Source organism: Castor canadensis, chromosome 9 (genome assembly GCF_047511655.1).
Source record: "Castor canadensis chromosome 9, mCasCan1.hap1v2, whole genome shotgun sequence".
Lineage (NCBI taxonomy): Eukaryota > Metazoa > Chordata > Mammalia > Rodentia > Castoridae > Castor > Castor canadensis.
The window spans coordinates 96820437-96837930 of NC_133394.1; the positions used below are offsets into that span (position 1 = coordinate 96820437).

The window sequence follows — 17494 nt, forward strand, 5'->3', positions numbered from 1 at the left end:
TCTTTTCTGTATAAAGAAGATATTAGATTTCACGTCCTACAAAGCCACTATGAGCTCTCAAATTGTATTATCATAAAAAGTATATCAGCTGTGTAGTAATAAAAGGAACTTTAAACCATCTATAGTGAGTTCCACTATAAGATTTTTCACTAACTTTTTATCTAACCTCTCAAGGGCTATTCTTAATATGTATTGAAGTGCTTCAAAAGGTGCAATATAGCTCTTCAAAAGTGCTGTGCCACCATCTCAAAATTGTTCCATAGCTTCAGAATCATGGATTTAGAAATTGTATTGAAGTGGCTTCTCACTTTTTTCTCCCCATACAACTTAGAACATCTGGTCTGTAATAGTATAAGGTAATGTTTATTTGTAGTAGACTTAACTACAAAGAGAAAGAACGGAAGGGGAGGCAGGAAGGGAGGATGGGAGGAAGAGAGAGTGAGCGAGAGAGTGCACCTGCTCAAATTTTCCATTGGTACATAAGAAGAGTACAGAATATCCAAAGAAGATACAGAACCTTTAAAGGGAGGGAAATGAGTCCCTTACTAATACTAAAATCGATTTTAGTGGAAAACAGCAGCAGAAAATAATCTATACACCTTGGCTCTTTCGCAGTTTGACAAAGTTAATGATTAAAATCTCAGCTTTTCCACTGCATTATCCCCCAGGTGTCTGTTTGCCTTGATGATGATATTATTTTAGCTTTTTTGCCAAGGATGACTGCCCCTTGTTAATGTGTAAAGATTAATAATTGATTAGCTCATAGTCAGGAGTCTTAGTAAAAGGGAACTGGTAACTTTTGACTTCCATCTTTTACATGGTGACCTACAGGTGACAGAAGGAGGTGTAGGACTCCCTGGTACAAAAATGAAGAGGGTGTTGGTTCTCCTGCTTGCTGTAGCATTTGGGCATGCTTTGGAGAGAGGTAAGATTTCTCTTGTGGCCATTAAGAACTCTTCCTACTTTAATAGTCTCTTACCACTTTAAAAATTATATAACAGGTAACAAACAGAAAAATTGTTAGGAGGACAAAAGGAAGGATCAAAGAAGGAGTAACCTGAATTCAACTATGGCTACAGTGTTGCACTGAAATATACCTCCACCAAACAAATAAAAATAAATCTCATTGAAGAAAGTAGAATTATGTAACTTGTCAATTATCCCCCTCCCCTTTTTGGTAAGATCTGATGAGAACAGTTTAAAATTAGGAATTTGTTAATTGTAAAAAAGTAATGTAACTGGAGGCTGTGATCTTCTGCTAAAGATATTTTTCCCAAATATTTATTCCTATTAAGAGCATTATCTTCTATATTAACAATGCATGGAGTCAACTGAGATTTCTTTGATCCTCCTCAAGAAATACTATAAGGCTATATTTGAAAATGCATTGTAGTTTTTAAAATACATCTCATATAAAATTAGAATTTTCCATAATTATGAAACAATCATAAATAAGATAATTGAGCTGTTTTTCATTGAAATTATTCTTTGAATGGTGTCTTTGCCTATGGGCAATGTTTAAAAGCTTTTTAAAATGATACAAATTTAGATTATATGATCTATGCAATTTTATGAATTCTGCAGCTTGGAAACTTTTTATCTCAGTTTCAGTTTATTTTTCTAGATGATTTTTTAACTTGCAGTTTAACACTTTGTTGTGCAGTTTGAATATTACTCTATAAATTTTCTTATGAATAGTATTTTTCTCTGGCTCATTTTTAATGCTTATAAGAGAATCTGTATTCAGCCTTGTTTGTAAAATTTTCATTTAGCGCTGTCAGTTAACAACCTCACCCAAGTCATACATTTATATTCACATTAGTAATGTGTTTAGCTAGTGGAGTGAAATGTGTACTACCAGGAATTATCATTTGTTAACTTGACATGAATAACTTCATACCATTTTACCTTACTATTTTTACATTCATTTTTTTCTTCATGTTACTTTTGTCACGCACTTTTAAATTCTGTCTTACTCATCCATAGATTCTTAATTAAGTCACAAGTCCTTAGGTAAGACTACAAAGTCCAAGATCAAATGGGATATAAAAAGTGAAATAAATGTGTATGTGAAGTCCCAAGAAACCATGAAACCTTACCCCTTTGCACTAATTCTCCTTGGGGCAGATCTGATCCTGAAAACTCTTGCTGAAGCTGATTCAGATCACGTTCTTCAAATACAAAGGTCCAGTAATGAATAGATCTTGCATATATGAATGGAGACCATAACCTAAGCTATGAGTCATCATCCTGTACTGCTGACTCAGTAAGTTTGCATTGCCTTCATCTCAGAATTGCAGGGGTCCTCTACAGGTTAACAGAACATCCTGCAATCTCTATTTCTACATTCTTAGTAGTCCTAGTCCCAGACTAAACAGATGCCAAAAACCACTAATCAGCTCCCTTAAAGATGTGAATGTTATCCTTAATACCAGGGTTCTCTAGTTCCGATGATGTCTTGAGACATATAAAATATTGCAAGCAATAAACATTCAGTATTTGGGAATATAATCTATAGTTCCTGACCATGGCCCAACAACCCAGTCAGTGATTTACCTGGAAGCTGAGTGTGCTCTCTCCCAGCAAGAAGTTACAGTACACAGATCAAAGGAGTTCAGCAGACTCCTAGGTAGAGAGTAGCCATGGAATATGAGACATGGGTTTGGGTTGCAGTTCTATTGCAGGCCTAGAGAGCTGATAAGCTCTGGCCTTTTTCTAGCATACCTGTTCCGAAGTGCATTTCTCTTGACTCATCTTGAAAAAAATGTTTCCACGGCCAAACATAGTTAAGAAATTAGCCATTCGTTGGATTAAGAAAATGTGGTATCTATACACAATGGAATTTTATGCAGCCATGAAGAAGAACGAAATGTTATCATTCGCTGGTAAATGGATGGAATTGGAGAACATCATTCTGAGTGAGGTTAGCCTGGCCCAAAAGACCAAAAATCATATGTTCTCCCTCATATGTGGACATTAGATCAAGGGCAAACACAACAAGGGGATTGGACTATGAGCACATGATAAAAGCGAGAACACACAAGGAAGGGGTGAGGATAGGTAAGACACCTAAAAAACTAGCTAGCATTTGTTGCCCTTAACGCAGAGAAACTAAAGCAGATACCTTAAAGCAACTGAGGCCAATAGGAAAAGAGGAACAGGTACTAGAGAAAAGGTTAGATCAAAAATAATTAACCTAGAAGGTAACACCCACGCACAGGAAATCAGTGTGAGTCAATGCCCTGTATAGCTATCCTTATCTCAACCAGCAAAACCCCTTGTTCCTTCCTATTATTGCTTATACTCTCTCTACAACAAAATTAGAAATAAGGGCAAAATAGTTTCTGCTAGGTATTGAGGAGAGGGGGGAGAGGAAGGGAGCGGAGGGGGTGGTAAGGGAGGGGGTGGGGGCAGGGGGGAGAAATGAACCAAGCCTTGTATGCACATATGAATAATAAAAGAAAAAAGAAAAAAAAAAGAAATTAGCCATTCGTTACTCCTTCTTGGTGAGGGTCACAATAAATGCCTTTGTTATCTTAAAGGTTCTGACAAATCCTACAAGAAATCTTATTTAATTCAGAGTTTCCCATACATGTTGACTCTTTCCTAAAATACCCATATCTATGGAACAATTCGTTGGAAACTCTGGGTCTAAAATGAATGCTGCTGCAGCTCAACATAACATTAGCTCCAGTTTATCCAGTCCTCTCCTATCAGTGGCACTTGGGATTTGTTTCACAAGCCCTAGGATGCATCTTGGGAGAACAGGGCTTACTAAATCTGCCAAATCTCAAAGATGTCATACGAAAACAACCACTTCTACAACCTCATGAAAGGCAAGAGGGCAATATTTGTCAGCTGCTTCACTATGACTTCTTTCCCTAGAATTGAAGTGGACAAAGCACTAATTTATAATGTATCTGTTGACACAGATATAAAACTACTATGGAAATAATGCCAACAGGAGATAAATCACTGGAAAATTTTTAAGGTTGTTAGTAAGAACAGGGTGTTAACTGTGAATATTTTCCCTTTTGCTTTAAAGCTGATTGTTTTTTAGCATTAATATTTTTACTAAACATGATACCAAACTGCAAAAAGAAAGTATGCCCTCATTAGATTAGTGGGTCAACTGTATTTTCACTTCTCACTCCTCTCTATCATAATAGCCCTGGACAAGTGCTGATGTCAGAGAAGTAGCTAATTTCACTGTCAAAAATCAATCTTCTGCTTCTTTGTTACAAGGTACAATACCAGGTAGCACTGTGTGTAGTATAGGGTAAGTATATATGCTCTATTAAAGGCCATGAGTTCAATGTGTAGAGGAAGAAGATTAAGAAATGCCTAAAAGTAATTGATGAAACTCTCCAGCAGTATCTATGGTCACCTAACTTTATTCCACCTACCACACCTCTCTCTTATTTTTCCCATTCACACTGGCCTCCACCCTAGCCCTCTGTATTAGTCAGCCTTTGTCATTGACAAAATACCTAAGGAAGTCAATTTAAAAGGAGGAAAGGATTCTCTTGGCTCATGGTTTCAGGGGTTTCAATCCAAGATCAACTGGATCCAATACTTTTAGGTAAGTGGCAAGAAACAGCACAGCAGAAAGTCACGACAGCAGAAAGCTGCTCACCTCATGGCTGCCAGAAAGCAGAGACAGGGAGAGAAAGACAGGCTTAGGGCAAGATACACTTTTTAAAGACACACTCCAGTGATCCACTTCCTCCAAGTAAGTGCCACATCCTCATAACCCATTCAGCTATAAACTCATCAAAGGATCACTCCATGGATGAGGTTAGCAGTCCATTATCCAATTATCTTTCAATAGTCCCACCACTGGGAGTCAAGCCTTCAAAACAGGAATCTTTTTGTGGGGACACATCATATTCATGCCATAACACTACTGTACCTTATCACTAGTTATTCCTTTGTTTATTATGACAAATATCGAATTGTAGAATGCAATTTCCATGAAAGCAAGGACTTTGTTTTTCTTTATTAGTGCATGTTAGGTGTATCAAAAAGTGAGTTCATTGTGATATTTTCATCCATGCATATAACATACTTTGATCATTATACTCTTTTATCCCTCTTTCCCCTGATCCTTTTTCTCTCCCTAACAAAGGATTTTATTTTTATTCCCTGCTGTAATTTCCAGCTTTAGAACACTGCTTGGTGGCAAATGTTCAACAAAAGTAGACTACCAACAACATGAAGTAGTTTTGAGTATTAAAGGAAAATCAAGTGTCATTGAAGATACATAATTGATATCCTTGAAGGAGTAAGCTCTTTATCATCATTACCTTTATACTTATTTTATAATGTATCTACAGTGGAGCATTAGCACTAAATTTTGCAAGTCATCTATAAATAACAACAATAATATTTTATTTACAACATGCTAACAAGTTAAAAAAACTTTTGAGCAAATTTATTTCCTTATAAGAACATAATGAGCTCAGTTATTTTATTATCTCCATTTTACAGATAAAGAAACTGAGGAAAAGAGGAGTTAAGCAATTTACCCAAGGTAGCTGAGCTAGTAACAGCAGAACCAGAATTCTATACCAATTACTTGGGTCCCTGAAACAATGCTTTCAGTCACTGCTTTGTTGCCTCTCCCGAGAAAGATACCTTAAATATGACCTTTCACTAAACTAAGAACACATTTGAGAGAAATAATCAGTCATTAACACCAATTTAGTTGCCATTTTCCTACATGAGTTTATTTTAACAAATTCTCCATTACTTTAAATTGCCTACTCTTCATCCATAACTGGTGCAAATTCCAGTTCATCGTTCCATGAAACTGGCTCAAACTCCCAATTTCTCTATTTACTTTTCTGATATTATCACATCTGAGTCATTCACTCAATGCTTTAGAGACTTCTTGAAAGTTATTTTATTTTCTAATTTCAATTTTATCTGTTCTGTATAACCTTAGCCCTGAAATTAGCCTTGATCCTCCACAGTATTCTGTTTTCATTTGTGTCTCTCCTTTACCTCCTACACACATCTAGTTCTCAAAACCTGTGGACACTCCCTCTCATACCTACTACAGGCCCATTTAGATTCCCATACTGTACTCTTACCCAGACCTATTCCCCTTCCTGGCTTTTGTAATGGCTTCCTAACCCATTCCCTCCTTCCCATACCTGCTCAGTCAATTCATACTAATAAGATACAGTTAAAACATGATATAATGTAATACATGATGTCCAAAAATGAATTAGCTACATAGAAGTCATACTCACTATTGTGGACTGATGAAATGATAGGGTTGAACATTACAGCTGGCAGGCAGAGATTCTAGGAATCAGGCTATCTGAATCTAACCTACTTCAGTGGTAGCCTCTGCAGTTTTCTAATTACAAGTATGCTATTGGACTTAAACATTAATGGATAGGCAAAATAAATTCCCTCACTATTCCTACATAGTAATGCTGGGAACTGTGAATAGGTTAGGTTACATCTCAAAGGAGAATTAAAGTTGCAGATATAATAAAAGTTATTAATCAGCTGACCTTAAAATGTAAAGATAATGCTAGATTATCTGTAATATGTGTAAAGGAATCATGAGAAGAATTTTAAGTGGAGAGAACAACGTGAAAGACACTGGAAGCTGATACAAGGGTCTTGAAAAGGTGGAAGAGGAGAGGTGACGAGAATCAGAGATGTAACTAAAGAAAAAAGATGAAGAGAGATTCAAAATTGTTGAGTTTGAACATAAAGAAAGGAGGCCTGGAGCCAAGCAAAAACTATGACAGCCATAGAAGTGGATTCTTCCCTAGATCCTCAGAAAGAACATAGTCCTGCTGACAACTGGAGTTTAGCAGAATAAGACTTGTGAAAAACAAAACTATAAAGTAATAAGTTTGTGATGTTTAAGCCTCTACATTTCTGGCACTTTTTTACAGCAGCAATAGAAACCTAATTCAGTAGGGTCCTGAAGCTGGCAGAGACTTCTCAAAAGAAAGGAGCAGTGATCCAAGGCATGGGCTTTCTTATTAGACCCTTTCATTGACCAGGGAGAGGTGGGAAGAGGAAGACTGGGGACAGATTAACTCATTCTCCTGATAGCTGAAGGTTTTCTGTTGTTGCACCCCAAATATACATATGTTGATGCCCTAACTGCAAATGGATAAGCAACTGGCTCAATGCCTACAGCAGCAAGGACTTAAATCCACCTGAAATCATGATGAAATTGAGCCTCTCATGGACACATTTTCTTTGGCCTTCATGGTTTGGTCCAATAAAGTGTCTTGAATTATCAACATCTTAAAAGTTGGAGATTTCACATAAACATTCAGATTTCTAGCTTCTCTGGAAACAGGAGAAGATGTGATAAGGGCCCGATAATTTTCACATGTCAAAAATGAACTGAAGCCAAATTGTTATTTCCCCTTTTGGACTAACTTCATGGTTCCCACGATCAAGCATTTTACATTTTTCACTTGTATCAAATGTAAATTGTGCATTTGAGTTTGCTATCCTTGGTGTCTTGATAATAGTTTGAGACTTAATACTAAAGAAAGGAGTATTGGCAAATGATACTACATATTAAAAATAGGTAAAATAATTAGTTATCAGTTATTTATGTCATCAATAAATGAAATCACATATGGATTCTTTAAATATGTTTACATTTAACAAATTATATTTTTCATCCTAGAAATGCAAAACTTAGTCAATCAACACTGTCATATGCAAACTTTTTAATCATAGTATTAAAGATAGAAATATAACATCACAGTAGTCTTAAAACAACACATTTTAGTTTTAAAATGATATCATGAAAGCAAACTAATGATTTTATTATTTATTACTCTTGCTATAAATATAAGCCAGCGATGGTCTTAAAAAGAATTCCAGGGACTGAGTGTGGTTGAGCACATCTATAATCTCAGCTACTCTGGAAGTCAGTGGTTCAAGAATAGCCCCCAACAAAAAGTTAATGAGGACCCCATCTCAACAAATAAGTTGGGCATGGTGGTGCATGGTTGCATGCTTATAATCCTGCAGATAGAAGGGTCTCCGTCTGAAGCCAGCCCCTAGACAAAAATGTGAGATCTTATCTAAAGAATGACTAAAGTAAAACAGACCTGGATGAGTGACTCAAGTGGTACAGTGCCTATCTAGCAAGCATGAGGCCCTGACCTCAAATCCCAGTGCCACCAGAAAAACACTTTCATATGATAAATACATACTAGATTTAAAAAAAAACTAAACTAAATACTTGAATTAGTAACCATGCTAACACATAAGTGGGTGTAACTTTTAAGTTTTCTCAGTAAATATAACTAAGGTATTATATTCTACTGGCATTTGCAATTTAATAACTAGTATATACCTTGTAGAAAACAGTGACATTTAATTTTCTACCTACATGATATTGGCAAAACTCATTATTAATTTGTCTAAGAGCAAGACTCTCTTTAGCCTTGCCAAGATAAATAGAGTGTTATAAAAGCATTTAGAATAATCTAAGACACAATGTTCTACATAAAATATTATTGAATGCTTAATATTTACGAAATATCCCATTTTTATTATTTTTACATTTACTCACATGTGTATACACTGTTTGGACCCCACCTCCACCCCCAACCCCCACCTCCCAATTCCTGGCAGAACCTGTTCCACCCTCTTGTTCTCCGACTTTATTGAAGAAAAAAACATAAGAAATTTTTAAAAAAGAAAGAAAAGAAAAAGACATGGTGTTTTTGCTAGTTTGAGATAAAGATAGCTATTCAGAGAGATTCCTAGTGTTGTTTTCATGCACATGTGTATCGCAACCCACATTGGTTCATCTCTACCAGACCTCTTCACTACTTCCCGGTCACCTTCCCATAATGGCCTTGGCCAGTTGGAATGTGATATGTTCACATCCCATTTAAATTACAGTTCTTACAAATGTCCACTATTGAGCCTTCTGTTTCCCACTGGGATTTAGTAAGAAAATTGGAAAATTCTATTCCATTCAGGAAATAAAAATATTGCTAGCACATCAGCATAACAGATAAATGCTGTATAATTTCTTTGGCATTATTAAATTTTTAAAAAAATTTTACCATAAAAAAATATTTGGAGATAGATAGGTTTAACCTGATTTAAATATTACACACTGTATACATGTATCAAAATATACATGGTATCCTACTGAAAAAGAGTTTAAAAAATAATATATACAAATCTAGTTCTTATAAGAAGAATGGTTACCAATCTTAGAAGAACATTTTCATATGCACAGTAATGCAATTTATGGTAACCTATTAGACTTAATGCACACTTAAATGAGCATAGGCATGTGGTACATGCCTGCAATCCCAGCACTGGAAGTCTAAAGTAGGAGGATCAGAAGTTCAACACCATCCTGGGCTACACAGCAAGAACTTGTCTTAAAAATAAAACAAATAAAAGCTAAAAAATGTGCTTAAATGAGGATCTTTTAAAAAATTGTGATGATACAGATATAAATAACACACAAAATTTATCTTTGCCATTAGATTGTATTATTTATTTTGTTATAACTTCAATAACTAGTTAGATGTGCATATTAGTAGGAAATAGTGAAAGAAAATCACATTTACCCAGCATTTTCTGAAGTTTTTAAAAATTATGTTTAAATTGGTAAGTCATAGTTAAATAAATTTATGGAGCAAAATGTGATGCTTATACACACAGCGATGTAGATTGATTAAATCAAGTCAATTGAACATGTCCATCACGTGACCTGCTTATCATTTTTAGTGGTGAGACATTGGAAATTCACTAAGTTGTTTTGAAATACACATTACATCATTATTGACCAAAGTCATCCTGCTTCCCAAGAGATTTCAAAACTTACTCCTCCTGCCTTACTGAAACTTTGTACCCTTTGACCATAAATTCTCCACCCCTACCGCCCACATCCTGCAGACTCTGGTAACCATCACTCCACTCTGTACTTCTATGAGTTCAACTTATTAAGATTCCACATGTGAGTTTTTTCTGTTTCTGGCTTATTGTACTTAGCGTAATGTCTTCCAGGATGGCTCACACCGTTGCACATGACATAACTGCCTTCTTTCATAAAGCTGAAGAATATTCTATTGTGTATACATAACACATTTTATTTATCCATTCACCACTGATGGACACTTAAGGTTGTTTTCATATCTTTTATTGTGAATAATTCTGCAATGAACATGGGAGAGGTCACTTCAACACACTGATTCAATTTCATTGAATATACCCTGTAGTGGTATTATTGGATCATATGGTAGTTGTATTTTTAATTTTTTTGAGGACCCCATTTTCCGTAATGGCTACTATAATTCACATTCCCACCAGCAGTGTAAGGGTTTTCTTTTCTCTACATCCTCATACTTACCTTTCATCTCCTTGATAATAGTCATCCTAGTAAGTGTGAAGTGACAGCTCATTGTGGTGTTAAGAATTATCCATATACCTGTTAGTCATCTATATGTCTTCTTCTGAAAAATATCTAGTCAAATCATTTTACCATTTTTTAAATTTGGTTATTTGTTTTCTTGCTATTGAGTTGATTTTCTTATATATTTTGGATATTAACTCCTTATCATACATACAGTGTGAAAATTTTCTCTCACTCTATGAGTTATCTCTTTACTTTATTATTTCCTTTGCTATGCAGAAGTTTTTAAATATGATGCAATTTATTGTTTGCTTTTGTTGCCTGTGCCTTCAAAGTAATAAAAAAATCACTGTCCAAAGCAATACTGTATAATTTTTCCCCTATGACTTCTGCTAGTAGTTATATAGTTTCAGGTATTACATGTTAACTATTTCAATCCATTTGATGTTTTCTAAAGTTTTAATTTAGTGTATGGATAGCCACTAAAGCAGAATTACCACCACTTCCCATTTCTATCACCTTGTCAAAGTAATATAGTGTCAAAATACAACTTTACTGTCCTTACTGAATGATAATTTCTTCAAATTCCATAATATATTCTTAATGAATTGGCTTTTAAAAATACACATGGTGTGACAAGACCTCCATATTTTGATAGAACCTTTGCCCAGAAAGAATTTTCATAGAAAATAAAAAGTTCTATGTAAAAGAGAATATAATTAGCATTGACCTCCTTTATAAAATCTGTCAGCAAATTCCTAGTAAGTTTTTTATGGTTTTAATATTTTTCTTTTTATTATCATATATTAATTGTACAAAGTAAGTGGTTTCATTGGGATCTTTTCATACAAGCATATAAAGCTACATTGAGATTCCACTTTACCTCAGTTAGAATGACTAGTGAGTTATTATTTCAAGTCCTTATCTCTATTGAGACCAAAGCACTTGACAGAGACTTTCAACCAACCTATTTACCTTTCGATTTTTCTGTGCCAAACCCTAAAAACTAGTTTTCAAAATGGGGGTGGGGTATCAAAAAAAAGAATGAACAATTTTCCAGGACTGGCAGTCATAGATTAAAACTTCAACAAGGCATGTATAAGAATGAATCTTTTAATAACATAAACAGAATTCTGATAGTATTATCCTCTAAGACAAAACATGCTTAAAAAGTTAGTATGTTTCTAGAGTTGTATCAATATCTAGTGACTAGGAAGCTTCCTAAACCAGCCCAATGTTTAATGAAATTGCAAAAATATAAAATACTTACCAAAGTTGCAGAAGCCCATGATTTTTCAGAACACAGTGGGAAAATAGCAATTTGAGACAGTCTAGCAGCTTATAAAAGCATGAGCTCAAGTCAGTGTTATTTAGGATCCATTCATTGCTTCTGGTATATGAACAGCTTCTCAAGGCACCAAATTAGGGTTTAGTGAGAGATTATAACAATGATGAAGTATCCAAACTACTTTCTTAGTAGACTTTTTACTAAGACAGCGAATACCTCATTGGCTCTCCACAGTAAAACAAAAGTCCCATGAAGGCAGAGTTATATCCATTTTGGTCTTCCTTGTATACTCACATTCATACTGAACCTATTGCTTGGCACAGAGAAAGTCCTCAAAAAATATCTATTGCACAAATGAGTGAATATCGTCAGCTTTGGTAGGGAGAGGTAAGTTGCATGAAGCAATAAACTTTTCCTGGAAATAAATCAAATTTGTTTTCAAAAGTCCAGCATCAGACTTAATTTACCAGAATATTTCACAATATAGATGAAAATTGGTCATGATATTGCAAAAATTGTGTTAATAAAATTTGTAAACATCTAGTACTGAGAGGTCATTTGATGTGAAAATGTTTTCACAATAGGCACTAAGATTATGCCAATACTGACTGACACAAATTGAAGCCCAAGTCAACCTCTTTATAACCAAACAGCACTTTGAAGGTCAGAGTATATCGTTTTTAATTCATTATGAGACATAAATTTAACTCTATGAATCAGAGTGAGTTCACTTGGTGTTTTTTAAAAAATTTCCAAGTCTTCCCCCTTTCCCCAGAGGAGGCAGGGACAGACAAGCTTTGGAAACAGCCCAGATGCCCCACAACTGATGAATGGATTAAGAAAATATGGTGTATATATACACAATGGACATTTATTCAGCATTTAAAAAAGAATGAAATTATGTTGTTTGCAGGTAAATGAATGGAACAAGAGAACATCATGTTAAGTGAAGTAAGCCAGGCTCAAAAAGTCAAAGTCCACATGTGTTTCATTCTTTTTTTTTAATTTTTTAAATTCATTTATTCACATGTGCATACATTGTTTGGGCAATTTCTCCTCACTGTCCCCCGCCCCCTCCTCTCCTCCCCAACCCCTTGCTTCCAGGCAGAACCTGTTCTGCCCTCTTCTCCAATTTTGTTGAAGAGAAGATATAAGCAATAATAAGAAAGACATAATGTTTTTGCTAGTTTGAGATAAGAATAGCTATGCAGAGAGATTTCTAGCATTGCTTCCACTGCATGTGTTTCAATGTGGAAGCTAGACCTATCAGTTAAATGTGTATATAGTTACATATATGAGCACACGCACACATATATATACACATACATATGTACAGTGAAAGAGAAAGCAAAATTGTATTAGTGAGTCTGTCTGATGGGACTACAGAGGTTATAGAGGGAAGGAAAATGTTAGAGAATGAAAAATATTGAAACAGCCTGTCTATATATGAATATAATATAGTGTACTGTCTGTAAGTTGCTGAATAATAGAGGAGCATGGTGATAGAAAAAGAGTAAGTGACAGATGGTAATTTGATTAAAGCATGATATACACAGGCCTGAAGTACCAAGGTGAAACCCACTTGGACCATCAATATACATCTTCAAAAATGAAGGGCAAAAGGGTAAAATAGCTTTTTTCTGGGGGTGAGTACCTGTGGGAAGGGGTGGGAATAAGGAAAGGGTGATTGAGGATGAATATGGTGGATGTATTTTATATTCATATACAAAACTAGAAGAATGAAACCTGTTGAAATTGTTCTAAGAAGTGGGGAGGGGAAAAGTGGGAGAATGATGGAGGGGGTAAATCCAACTAAGATATATTGTAAGCACATACATAAATATCACAATGTAGCCTCCTGTACAACTATTGTATGCTAAGAAATTTTGCTCCATTGGAATGAGGAACCACTTTGCGATAATTACGTTACAAATTAACTTTAGGATTTACTTGATCTTTTTTGCAAGATGAGAAAATGGTTAACATATCTAGCCTTCTGTGCTAGATATTGTCTCTTGGATAAATGAATTTTTAGTCCAAAACACACTTGGGGTAATTCACTTGGAAGATCATGGTACATCTTCCTCTACAGGTTATTTTTTCATAAGAATAGTTTACTTTTACACTTTAATTCTGATTTCAGTGTCATGCTTCTCATGCCCAAGACATTTTTTCATTCCAGGGAAAAGGGCTCCAACACCACTTCAAGCCTTAGCAGTCCATCTAATTTCCCACTTCTATCATTATGCACTCTAACTAAAGCAGTACATAATGCCCAAGATTTAATTAAAACTATTTAACAAGGGATAATCTGTAGCCCTCACTTATACTACTTTCCCATGACACATGAAATGAAATCCTACTTCTTTACTAAAATAAGAAATCTGAACCTGAAAGGTTACAAACTAAATGTTTCTCAAAATGTACCCCATTTGAATGCAGGAGTTCACTTTGTATGCTACTGAATTGCCACAATAAAAGTACCAATCAAAATAACCTCTTCAGTTTTATAGAGAGACTTGATTAAAAGGAGTTAGCTCATTACACATTAAAAGGAAAAAAAATCTTAATAGAGCTATTTTGTGGCTTAAAATACTGTAAGCCATGGGGGGGTAAGACTTCTAAAAATCTCTTACTATTTCTTAATAGGACTAATATGTAATCCCTGGAAAGTAATTTTAAAGATATTGAGGACAATCTTTAATATATAGTGTTACTTAAATCTATTTCAATATTTTCAGTGCCAAAATAAACTTACTTCTTCAAAATGCTATCATTTCATTTTTAATTAGCCACAGTTATAATCATTTCATTACATTGAATAAGTTTTATTGCCCTATAACTGCAGTTAATTTTCCTAGTTGCACTTTAGGTTTAATGTGAAACAACTCTTTTGACATCCTCCAGTACAGCTGCCCACTAAATGAGGACAGTTCTAACCTGTATTCTTTCCCTCCTCATTCTACTCTTCAGTTCCAGCAAGTACCATTAATGATTAATGAAAACTTTATGCCTTACCTTGATCTTTTGAACCTGTTTCAATATCCAGCCTTGTAAACTAATCAATAAATTTCAGAAAATGTACTAGAAGTAAAGGTTCTCAGACACAGCAGTGGTTTGTTACAAGTGGCCTTTTGTATTCTACTAACCATTATCCTTATCAATTTTATTGCATTGTCCAAGTTTCCACGATAGAGATAGTTTAAATACATGGGTTGTTTTCTACCTTGTATGGGATTTTGATGGCATTTATTTGAGTTGATTCTTTGTTACAAGGTGATGTTTTAGAATGTTTTTATCTCTCACATCTGATTTAGAAATCTATTTTGGGTTGTCCATCCAAAAAAATATGTGCTATAGCAACCTCCTCTACAAGTAATTTCCATCATAAATCTACCAATCATAAAAGGAATTTTTTACAAAAAACAGCAACTGAATAAAGTTCCCCAATTGGTATCCAGCCATCACCACCTCCATAACAAACCATAAAACAAAAATTTCCACCCAGTCACACTGGGTCTTCCCAGAACTGTAACTGTTAGAGAGGTGAGGACAACTTTAGGATAAAATACATGCCAGTAGTTACCATCGTTACCAATATTTAAAGCCAAGAGGATAAATCACAAAAAGTTAAAGCCACTTAGAACAGAGACTAGGCCATTCTTATAATTCTTACAATTCTTCAAAAGATGTAGCATCCCAGGGTATTGGGGAATTTCCTGAGCTTACTTGTGTAAATGATGAATCAGGGAAGGAAAACACTGACTTCCATGTGACTACCCTATGACACATGTAATAGGTATGTTGAACAAGTACTCTCATGATCAGTAAAGAACCCATCTTCTCCAGGGGGAAGTAGCTATTCCCTGCTGCTTGAATGAACTGATAATGAGGCTTCATGATTTTTCTGTTCGCTGTCAAATAACAAAAAGGTCCTAAGTTCTTTTGAACCCTGAAATAACAACCTCATTTAAGTCATGAGAATGTCTGGTTGTATTTAATACTCAATATACATCAATTCATTGAAAGTTAAATCTGCTTCTTCAAGCCAGCCCTATTCTAGTCCTGTGGTAGGAAAGACAAACTTGGACATTTACCTCTTTCCTCTGCCTATTTCCTTTTCTCTTTCCTCCTACTCTGTATGCTGCTTCTGGCACCTTAAAGGGCTAACACAAGGGAGGAAAAAGCTAACAGGAGAGGCACCAGCAGGGAAAATTAACTCCATGGCAGCATGGAGGGCTACTGTCATTCCTTGGATTATGGAGATCTTTAAAGCCAATGTGTTCTCTTAGCAAGTTCTTTGGCAATCTCTCCCATGATCCCTAGGAAAGGCACACAGTCAGCTGGCAACTTAAGACTCCCTTTAGAATCCTGATTTTTAAATCATTTGCCTCCCCACAGAGTTGTCTCAATCTTGGCTGTCTACTGTCCTCCAGAGAGCCCTTTGGGGTAGAATGTAGGGAATATTTAAGATGGATCCAGGTCAGTTTGCTCTCCTGCTTTGTCTACATAAGATCTATTCACCACACCATTGCTTTCCACTGACAGTCTTCTCCTTTCTTCTTTAGACTTCACTACCAGCCCTCATCCCCTTTAGATTTCTGACACCTCTCCATAATACCCCAGACTTCAGGTACCATGTCTCAAAATCATTGAGTGGCTTCCTTGAAGATGCTCTCACTACACTTGAAGTGAGGGAAAGCACTCCCCACTGTTATCCAGACTTAGAACACTATTTTCTCCCAAAAATATTTTTTGTCTAATTTCCATCTTTTCCCCAGCTGAATACTTGGCCTTCCCTTATAAGGGGTCTGGAGGTAGATCATAGAGAACAAGGGTGGCACCACTTACTCTCACACACGTTCTTTCAAGTACTGCATTAGTGTGACTGGACCCTCTCTTTGAGATGGAGAAATTTCTCCATTTGTTTTTTGTTATTATTATTTTTATTTTGGTGAGACTGGAGTCTGAACTCAGGGCTTCATGCTTATAAAGCAGGCACCATTTGAGCCACCACTCCCATCCTCCATTTACTTTTTGTTCTTTTTTCTGTTGAAACCTTAGGTGAAACTAAGACAATAAAAAGGGTGGAGAGAGAGGAGGAGGGAAGGGAAAGAATGGAGGGAGGGATGGAAGAGAGGAAAGGAAAGAAGGAAGGGAAGGAGAAACTGTGCCATCTTAACATTGTTATAAAGGGGGGACCTAAGAGAATGATTTTTGTATAAATAAATTCTGATTCACTAGTTAACAATATCATTTGATCTACTCTCAATATTAGTTCACTTTTTCTCCTTTTGTCCATGCTGTCTAATAAAATAGAACATTAAAAATCATGGCCTCTTGTTTCAAAGACACCTCAAAAGTAAAACTACATATAAATATTGAGAAAATGTTTTTTTGCCATAGATCATGTGAACAATCATTTTATACAGATACATTTAATGTGATATTCATTAAAAGGGAAAATAACACATTTTCTATTTCTGATTCCTAGGCCGAGATTATGAAAAGGATAAAGTCTGCAAGGAACTTGCTATCTTGGGAAAAGAGGACTTCAGATCTTTGTGAGTATGCAGTATCCACTCAACTCTCTGGGCTCCTTGACCTTGAATGAAACCAAGTGCAAGGTCATTTCCATTCAGCACAGTTCAGGACTGAACTGATCTTTTAAAAATGAAGAAGATAGGGCTCCAGGGCCACTGTGAGTAGAGATGTCAGGCAAAGGAATGACAGTTGAAGATACAGTTGAACTATGGTTATTATGGTCTAAGAATTTGTCACCAGTAAATTTACAAGTAAGTTTCAAGACAGTAAGCGTGGAATTCTGA

The 17494-nt window shown here is 35.5% G+C and overlaps 1 protein-coding gene across 1 annotated transcript in view; it reads left to right on the forward strand.

The window, feature by feature from the left end:
- Positions 1 to 766: 766 nt before the first annotated feature.
- The window catches only part of Gc (GC vitamin D binding protein), a 42189-nt gene continuing 25461 nt past the window's right edge, over positions 767 to 17494 (forward strand). Inside the window, exons 1-2 of the mRNA XM_020153032.2 lie at positions 767 to 925; positions 17161 to 17230. Of these exons, the coding sequence (XP_020008621.2) occupies positions 868 to 925; positions 17161 to 17230 (128 nt within the window). The 5' untranslated portion in view covers positions 767 to 867. The remainder of the gene's footprint in view (positions 926 to 17160; positions 17231 to 17494) is intronic.